The sequence below is a fragment of the Trachemys scripta genome, chromosome 15, assembly GCF_013100865.1.
Source record: "Trachemys scripta elegans isolate TJP31775 chromosome 15, CAS_Tse_1.0, whole genome shotgun sequence".
Classification (NCBI taxonomy): Eukaryota; Metazoa; Chordata; order Testudines; family Emydidae; genus Trachemys; species Trachemys scripta.
In genome coordinates this window covers 19048856-19058897 of record NC_048312.1, presented here as the reverse complement: position 1 = coordinate 19058897, position 10042 = coordinate 19048856, and the positions used below count along the sequence as shown (strand labels likewise).

At 47.1% G+C, this 10042-nt stretch overlaps 2 gene segments (V, D, J or C); both read left to right on the top strand.

Annotated features, from left to right (window-relative positions):
* Nucleotides 1-1127, top strand: part of LOC117888222 — a 22976-nt gene extending 21849 nt beyond the window's left edge. The window contains 2 exon segments of the C gene segment in view: nucleotides 229-271; nucleotides 637-1127. Of these exon segments, the coding sequence occupies nucleotides 229-271; nucleotides 637-744 (151 nt within the window).
* A 3417-nt stretch (nucleotides 1128-4544) lies between these two features.
* LOC117888221 lies at nucleotides 4545-9436 on the top strand. The segment is given in 3 exon segments: nucleotides 4545-4570; nucleotides 5672-5745; nucleotides 8740-9436. Coding segments are annotated over 3 exon segments (423 nt in total).
* Nucleotides 9437-10042: the final 606 nt, after the last annotated feature.

The window sequence follows — 10042 nt, the reverse complement described above, 5'->3', positions numbered from 1 at the left end:
TGCACTGCTAGTCTCTGGTTTGGGGTTTTCTAACACTGAGTTTCCTTGTCTTGTAGGTCAGCCAAAGGCATCTCCTACAGTGCACCTCTTCCCTCCATCCTCGGAAGAGATAAAAACAAAGAGCAAAGCCACACTGGTGTGTCTGCTGGGCAGCTTTTACCCAGGGTCAGTCCAAGTCACCTGGAAAGCTGATGGCCAGCAGATCTCCACTGGAGTGGAGACAACCAGGCCATCCAAACAGAGTGACAACAAGTACATGGCCAGCAGTTATCTGTCTCTGGATGCATCAAAGTGGAAAACCCATGAGACCTACACCTGTCAGGTGACACACGATGGGAAGAACATCGAGAAGTCCCTGAAGAGCTCAGAGTGTTCTTAACCCTCTGACCCCCAGAGGGCTTGGCCGGTTCCTGTGTCAGTCTGTAGGGGGCTCCCCAAGGGAGCCAGGATCTGTCTGTAGCATTCCCATAATGCTGATTTCCAGCAAATGTGCTTCCTATTTTAGGTGGGGGGTTTTACCAATTCATGACACCTGTCTTTATTCCCATGTCCCCACTGCTCTCACCCCCCTACATTCCCTGGAATTGTCCTTCCTGCTTTAGTCTCTGATGCAGCCTTGTTATGATATTAATNTACCTGTCTCTGGATGCATCAAAGTGGAAGACCCATGAGACCTACACCTGTGAGGTGACACACGATGGGAAGAACATCGTGAAGTCCCTGAAGAGCTCCGAGTGTTCTTAACCCTCTGACCCCCAGAGGGCTTGGCCGGTTCCTGTGTCAGTCTATAAGGGCTCCCCAAGGGAGCCAGGATCTGTCTGTAGCATTCCCATAATGCTGATTTCCAGCAAATCTGCTTCCTATTTTAGGTGGGGGATTTTACCAATTCATGACACCTGTCTTTATTCCCATGTCCCCACTGCTCTCATCCCCCTGCATTCCCTGGAATTGTCCTTCCTGCTTTAGTCTCTGATGCAGCCTTGTTATGATATTAATAAAATCAGAAACATTCAACTATCGCTGTGACTGTGAAGAGTTTAACTTCTTCTGTCCCTTTTACATCTGGTGTATTAATTGCAATATTCACCTTATCTCCCAATAAAATCAATTTACATTTTATCAGCCAATATGGTTTTCTTTTTAGTAAGGATCTTGTTGGCTTCGGGGTTTCAGACAAGCTAATGGGAAGTGACACTAAGTGATGTGTCATATCATGGAGAGCAGGGGAGAAGGAGGAGGAGATGTCACAGAGGGATCATTACCCAAGCTGTGACTGTTCTCCCCAAGACTGGTCACTCTGGGTCTCAGCCAGCCTTCGCTGAGGTGTGACAATTGCTGCTGCACAAATCTCTCTGCAGAGCACACATTGTGTTAGGGAATCACTGGGTGATAGTGGGCTACGTGAGAGCGTAATGCAACCCCCGGGGCTCTGCAGACAGCCCTGCTTGTGCTGGGATCCTGGCAGCTCCCAATAGACCAGCAGGGCTAGGCTGGGTCAATGCTCAGGTGGGCACTAGGCCTGCAGAGAGCAGCCTGCTCTGTGAGTTAGTATTGAGTCAACCTCTGCCTGCGCATGGGGCAGATTCTGGCTCCCTGCTGCTCCCTGAGCATTAGTCATTCTTCCACAAGCCTCATTGGAGTCAATGGGCTATTGGCTGAACAGCTCAGCACTCAGAGGTGTAAGTGGCCAAATCTGGCCCATTGAGGGAGGGGCACCACACTGCTGCAGGCTGGTCCCTGGGATAGGCTGCAAACAGAGCTCCTAGTTACTTCTGGTCAGTAGAGACACAAACCCCTCTTTGGTAAAGTGGCCTTTAATATCTTGCCAACACCAACCTGGGTGACAGCTCTATACCCACTGTGACAGACCCAGACCAGTGGGGCACAGGAATCTGGTAGAGGGCAAATATACTGGTCATTGGATGAGTAGTTTTCTGTTCCCTGAGTGACCAGAACAGGGGCTGCACTAGAGTAATCAGGAACCTGCTACAATCAATTAAGGCAGGCTAATCAGGGCACCTGGGCTTTAAAAAGAAGCTCACTTCAGTTTGTGGTGGGAGTGTGAGGAGCTGGGAGCAAGAGGCGCAAGGAGCTGAGAGTGAGAGGGTGTGCTGCTGGAGGACTGAGGTGCACAAGCGTTATCAGACACCAGGAGGAAGATCCTGTGGTGAGAATAAGGAAAGGTGTTTGGAGGAGGCCATGGGGAAATAGCCCAGGGAGTTGTAGCTGTCATGCAGCTGTTACAGGAGGCACAATAGACAGCTGCAGTCCACAGGGCCCTGAGCTGGAACAGGGAGTAGAGGACGTGCCTGGGTTCCCCCCAAACCTCCCAATTGACCCGGACTGTGGGTTCTTCCAGAGGAGAAAGTCTCTGGGCTGTTCCCCAACTCTCATGGTGAAACTCTGAGGCAAGAAAATCTGCCAATAAGCGCAGGACCCACCAAGATAGAGGAGGAACTTTGTCACACCACCCAACCTGCCCTTCCAGCACATTCAGCTGTACAGGGAAATTTGCCTGAAATAAACCAGTGCTGCTGGCCACTTTGTGATAGCTCCTGTTTTTCAACCACAGGTGAAGGCAGAGACCCTCATGTCCAGTTTGACCAGCTGTGTAAGTGTGTAAAGTGCTTTGGGAGCCTTCAGATTCAAGATATTATATTTGAAACGCATCATTGTTTAGAACTAAATCAGAACATTCCTGATGATCTGGATTCTCTGGGTGCACAACACTGGGGCCCTTAGTAAGTCGTGTGTGTTGCACAGTTTGGGCCTTGATGGGCCAGAGCAGACAGTTTGTGTCCCATTAAAACCCATAAATGGTGCTGGGGGTCTGTGGATAAGTTTCATATTGCATGTGAGAGTGGATAGTCTGAGGGGCACCCTGGAGTCTGTCCCACCCTTCCCAGACAGCAGCATGCACCGTGTACACAGCTGGGAACAGGCCTCACGGAGAGCGTTTATCATGCACTTCCACCTCCTCCAGAAATGAATAAGAAGGAAGGGGAGCTGAGGGGGACTGCGCTATGGATGAGTTTTAAAGAATGATGGTTTCTTAAATAAGTATTTTTTACATCCCCACCATCCTCACACACACGTCTGTACTCGGGGGAGCGTGTTAAGATTTCCAGATGATGATTTCTGGAGCACCAAGAGTGTGCAGAGCACAGAGGGGACAATGGCTCGCAGAAGTTTTCAAGCCCTCACACTGCAAGAAGAAGAGTGAAAGGATCAGAGAGAGAGAAAAAGAGAGCGCGCATATGCCATAAAGAGTTGGCTGCCAGAACCTATTGGTGTGCGCTGACTTTTAACACTATTTCATTGACAAAAAGGCTCTGGAAAGAGATGAACTTCCTTTGCTCAGTGTTTATTAATTGGGCCTGTTCCCTTGCACATGTGAACTGCAATAGACTGATGAATGGACTGAAAACCTGCATGAAGTATTTAGGGTCTTTTCAAAAGTGACTCACTCAATTAAATGTTAAATTCAACTGAAAGTCAATAGGAATCAGGAGCCTAAGGGCCAGATTTAAAAGCCATTGAAATGAATGAGCGTTAGGTGCTTTTGAAAATCCCGCCAACTGCCTGTCTGTACATATAGGTGCTTAAATACCTTTAACACTCCAGCCCCAAGTGTTTGTCACTTCTGACAATGAGACTTGGACACTTTTGCTAGCGGCTCAGGCCTCCCCTCCACTTCCCAGGGAATTCTCGCAGGGTCTGAGCCTGAATCACTGAACTCACAGGAGCTTCTCCACCAACTTCTGTAGGTGCCGGATCACGTGTTAAACACAGCACATGATCCTTGGCTTCAACTATGGCCCATTAATGAGGAAATGAGTCTGGTACCATTCACTCCCCTGGCCGTGCTGAGCTGACACACACCAGGCACTAAGGGGAGTTTGTATTTACAGTCAGAGGGAGGGTCCAGTGCCCTGGTTTAATTCAGAAGAAACCAGCTGAGCCTGGACACAGCTCACAGCCTAGATGTTTACTGGTCCTGCCCTTGGTGAGAGGGGCACCTCACACTCACACTCTGCTGGGCAGCAGACCCCAGAGCTGCTCTCCTAAGGTGAGGGGCGGGGAATAGCCCAGCAATGGTGTGAGTCTCATGGCAGCTCTGTCCAGGGAAACAGCGCAGGGATTTACTGCAGAGAACAGCTGGGAAATACAAAGCAAATGGCTGTCCTTGGTGGCAATGAGTTAATTTCTAAAGGCACCTGAGGGGCTCCCTTCAGGAAAGTGCTGATCTCTGCTGCATACTGGATATTGATCCCAACATTGCCTTGTATTGGTACTAACAGGGCTTGGAGCATTTTCCAGCATATGCCAGATACAGAACCTTGGCTTCCAGAGAGACTGCCAGGAACGCTGGCATCCGATCCATGGTTGGGATCCCAGCAGAGGATGGTGGTGATCGGTTTCATGGACCATGGATCTCGAGCACTATTTACTTGTTTCTCGGACATGTCCGGTGTGGAGACTTCACCAGCCAAATGCGAGACAGAACATCATGATGCAGCTTTTTCAGAGCGACCCCTGGCCCTATGGACTATCTGGAGATCCTGATCAGGTAAGGCAGGACCACATGTCATGGGATGTGGTAGCTTCTCACTGACAGGTGCAGGGAAGGCTGCACTATCCGGATGCACACATGCAGCCCCAGCATGGCAGATCTGTTTCTTTGCTGACACTTGTTGGTGTGGTGTTAGGAGAGTTTTTACACTATGTCTTTAGAGATGCCATTTCTCCCAGAGGTGTTGGCTACAGCCACGTGCTTTGGAAACAGGGGTATCGCCCACATGACATACACGATTGTATACATTAAATACTGGCAGCAAATGGGCCTAATTCTTCTCTGGTAAAATTTCCACAAGTCACTATAATTGCACCAGGGTTGAACGTGGCTCAGCATGTTCACTATCAGCATCCCAAAGAAATCTGCCAGCCCCTCTCTCCCTGGGTCCTTCAAAGGGCAGCTGGCAGTGGAAGGACCAACAGTTTATCAGCCCCAATTCAACACTCTCTGCGTCCCCTCCTCCACCCACAATGGTGCTAGATGGAGCTCCATGGGGGCCATCCATGGCAGCACACACAGGCAATGCTGGAGGTACCTGCAGATCCACAGACCGTGGGTGTGTTCGGGGAGCACAGGGACAGTGGAACCCAGTGGAGTAGCAGCTGCCTAGCACATAGTTCCTTTGTGTCTATCTAGGCAGGTTTATGGCCTGTATCACTGTTGTACCTGAGCATCTCACAGCCGTAAAGGAATTTATCCTTACAGCACCCCTGTGAAATAGGGAAGTACTATCCCCATTTTACAGATGGGGAATTGAGGCACAGAGATTATGTGGCTTGCCCAAGGGCACAAAGAAAGTCTGTGTCAGAACCAGGACTTGAACCCTTCTTCTGATGCCCACTCCAGTGCCTTAAATACAAGACCATCTTCTGCTCTCTTACGTGGGCTGCGTGCTGGGACCAGGATCTGGCCCCATGTGAGCTCTCCCAAGGAATACTCCATTGCTTCACCTCCCAATGGATCTTCATTTAAATCAACTGTTCTATGAGCTTCTCCAGAAAGGATGAACCTTCGCCCTCAAGGAGATCCAGCAGTTGTTGTCCCACGTCTATTTTCCCCACACGTGCAGTGGTGGTGACCTCTCCCTGCCATTTAATGTGACTGGTTTTTGTACAGCCATGTGTCACTGTGGTTTGTCTTCGGTGGAGGAACCCAGCTGACCGTCCTTGGTAAGTCACTGAATTACTCACCTGCTTTCCTTCTCAATGCCAATCCTGTCGTGTTTCCATGATTTTTTCCTCCTTTTCTCTCTTACTGCCAGGATTGGGTCTCCTCTCCCTTTATGCACAGACCTTCACACGGTGTTAAGAACAACGTTTAATCGTTGGATAGTCAGAACAGGGTGTAGATGTCCCATGCTGGATTTTTCTTATCTTTTCCCAATGAACAGGTTTCTGAATTTGCCCATGAAACCTACCCAGATTTTGCTGCTGGGTCCCAATTTTTAAATAACTGGTGTTAGCAGCTTAAAAGAAAATATTTTCTACCTTGTTTTTTGTTTTAATGGACTAGACATTTCCTAGTTATTCGCACTGGGTGTTTCCCAATATGTGAAAGAAACCAAGGGCCAGATTCTCAGCCAGGTAGAACAACATAGTCCCTTTGTTTTCAATAGATCTCCAACAAAACTCACCCAAACCGCCTTAAAATAGATGTACAACCCTTGAAATCTAATGTGAGATAAAAATAATTTGTCCTTTGTGATTTGAAATCTGATCTTCTGGAGTAGTTTGAAGACTATTCATTTTGGGAAGAGTTAGTCACAAAATGGGGTTTCAATTTCTGGAAAATTTCTACAAAAATGAAAAATGTTGTTTTTGTCTAAATTCTCAGCAGAAAATTGACTCTTTGGCCAAAAAAAAAAAAAAATAATTCACCCAATATATACTGAAAACAAAAAGAAAAACCCCAGATATTTGCAGAAACCTTTTTGGTACTGAGTTTTTGCATTTCCAACAATTTTTTTTTCGTTAATTAGATATTTGCTCCAAAAAATTCCATTGAGATGAAAAGCCAGTTTTTCCACTGACAAGAGATTTGATGGGTAATTTTTGACCAGCCCGACTTGTAGAATTGCTCATTTAGAGCAAGTTATGAGATCAGAGTAATTTTAAAAATATAAGAACAGATCTTCATGTGGTGTAAATCAATGTAGCCTCCTCGGCAATAATGGAACTACACTGATTTACCCTTACACTGAGCGAGTGTAATGTCACTGACTGACTTACTCCTAACCCGGAGGATCGGTCCCATTGTACATTGGATGACTGTAGCCACCGTGGATTTCAGTTTGGAAATACCACTCAAACCTGATTTTCTAAAGGTGCTGAGGGACACCCAACACCTCTGAAATATGGAGAGTTACAGATAAAGGGGGTGGGGTTGAAGCAGCCTGCAGGGGAAGAAGGGTTGAAAGAGACTGCACTAATGGCCTCTCTCAAGCCTGGAGCACACTAACGAGGTTGCTGGCCAGTCTGGAAAGGCTGAACGGCTTCCTAGAAGCTGCACTCTCCGGCTGCCAACCTCCGAGCTCAATGATCAGGATGCTGGCTGGGCCAGCAACTTCTGTTAGAGTAAAACCTTGAGGAGTAGCTAGATCTCGGCTCGCCAGGGCTCAGTAAATCAGGGCTGACTGTGTTAGCTCAGACAACATTGTCGCTTTGACCTGTGTAAAGCATGAAATAACTACAGCCCGTGCTGCACTGAGCCCACTCGTGCTGAGCAGCAAACAGGCCCACTGACATCAGTGGGACCGACCGCTTGTGGGGTAAAGTGCTACTTGGAATGAGGAAGAGCTTCTCAGTTTGGCCCCCGTTAGAAGGCAGGTGCCTTTTACTAGGGGGTTAAAAATTCCCCAAACTTTTGCATCCATTCCTAAGCCAGTAGGTCCTTTACTGTCTCCATATCTCCATGCAGTAACACAGCACAACATCATACGTGGGTGCAGGGGACTCTACTCTGTACCCTCCGTGAAATCAACCAATACTGTGATATTTTGCAATATCCTTGTTGCTCATTTTGGACCCTGATCCAACAAAGCACTTAGACAAATACTGGCTCGGGTCCTTTGGCTGGGATTGGTCCTATTTAGGAGTCTGTACATTACAAGTTTCTGAAAACATTTCAGCAACAAGCCAGCTTGGTAATGAGGCTGTTCAGCTGTCAGCATCTCACAGGATGAGTTAAGGAGGTTATTTCCTATTGAGGTCTTATTCAAAAGTGTTGTCCCTGGGTAGAAAGGCCTGCAGAATGTGGCAGACAATAATTGCTTAACAGGTTTATTGATCCAACTTGCAGAATTTAAGATACAGACTTTATTCCTACCATAGCATGGTTAAAAAAAGTCTCTTTTGGAACTCCATAGAATTTTATGGTACTTTATATAAAACACTCTTAAACGTGTCTAGTTTACTGTCCCATTCTTTAGATCATGTTGGTTGCTTTGTAATTACATTTTATAGGATTATTTCATAAGGAAAAATGTGGGTTACCCCGGATTCCTCTCTGAGCACTGAAGTGGCTTCCAATGCCCTAATCACACACATTAAACTCTAAGTAAAGCTTAGAACTTAAGAAATATCCTTAAACTAATCAGTACAATATGGTCCAAAATCCTTAGAAAGCTGCTTTTAGATTTCTAAAATGCAGCATAATGCAGAATCAGCTGCAGCATTTCTTTGTGACTGGTTCTTGCTAGAAGTCCAGTGCATACAGATCGCAGTGCAATTCTCTACTCACTTTCACACCAATTGATTTTTTTCCTTTAGCGCCAACACCGTATCCCTTGCCGGCCCCAAGTTGTTATTTGAAGTCAGTAGGAGATATCTGTGCAGGAGGAATATGGGATCAAGCCTTCAGGGATTAAAATGACAAAAAGGATGAGTAAAGTGATATTATCCCCTTTCACAGGCATAGGGACAGTTACTAAACTAGGCCAGGTTCACTAAGGATGTCAATGGCAGAGTTAGCATTGGACCCCAAATGTCCTGATTCCTGGTCCTGGGCCTTAACCAGAAGAACATTTTACATCTCAGATAATTACCCTGCCCCGGCGCTTGTGAGAGGTTGGATTTGTTACACTGCAGAGATCTGGAATGTCTTACATTCTGCAATGGCAGTCTCTGGATTTGGGTTTTCTAACACTGAATCTCCTTGTCTTGTAGGTCAGCCAAAGGCATCTCCTACAGTGCACCTCTTCCCTCCATCCTCTGAAGAGATAAAAACAAAGAGCAAAGCCACACTCGTGTGTCTGCTGGGCAGCTTTTACCCAGGGGCAGCCCAAGTCATCTGGAAAGCTGATGGCCAGCAGATCTCCACTGGAGTGGAGACGACCAAGCCATCCAAACAGAGTGACAACAAGTTCATGGCCAGCAGTTACCTGTCTCTGGATGCATCAAAGTGGAAGACCCACGAGACCTACACCTGCCAGGTGACACACGATGGGAAGACCTTCGAGAAGTCACTGAAGAGCTCAGAGTGTTCTTAACAGAGGGCTCCGCTGGTTCCCGTGTCAGTCTTTAGGGGGTTCCCCAAGGGAGCCAGGATCTGCCTGTAGCATTCCCATAATGCTGATTTCCAGCAAATCTGCTTCCTGTTTTAGGTGGGGGATTTTATCAATCCATACAACACCTGTCTTTATTCCCACGTCCCCACTGCTCTCACCCCCTTGCATTCCCTGGAAATGTCCTTCCTGCTTTAGTCTCTGATGCAGCCTTGTTATGATATTAATAAAATCAGAAAAAATTGACTATTACTGTGACTGTGAAGAGTTTAACTTCTTCTGTCCCTTTTACACCTCATGTATTAATTGCAATATTCACCTTCTCTTCCAATAAAATCAATTTACCTTTTATCAGCTAATACGGTTTTCTTTTTAGTCTGGGTCAATGCTCGGCTGGGTCACTGGTCCTGCAGGGAGCAGTCTGCTCTGTGAGTTAGTATTGAGTCAACCTCTGCCCGCGCATGGGGCAGATTCCGGTACCTTCTTCTCCCTGAGCATTAGTCATTCTTCAAGTAGCCTCATTGGAGTCAATGGGCTATTGGCTGAACAGCTCAACACTCAGGGGTGTAAGTGGCCAAATCTGGCCCATAGAGACAGGGGCACTACAGTGCTGCAGGCTGTTCCCTGGGATAGGCTGTAACCAGAGCTCCTGGCTACGTCTGGTCAGTAGAGACCCAAACCCCTCTTTGGACGAGTGGCCTTTGATATCCTGCAAACACCAACTTAGGCGACAGCTCTCTACACACCCAACCGGTCCTCCCAGCAGGTTTAGCTGTACATGGAAATCTGCCTGAATTAAACTAGTGCTGCTGGCCACTATGTGACACCTACTTTGTTTCAGCCAGAGGTGAAGTCAAGGACATTGATTTCCAGTTTGACCAGCTGTGTAAATGGTTAAAGTACTTTGGGAGCCTTCAGATTCAAGATGCTTTTCAAGTAAAAGCAGAACATTACTGGTAATCCGG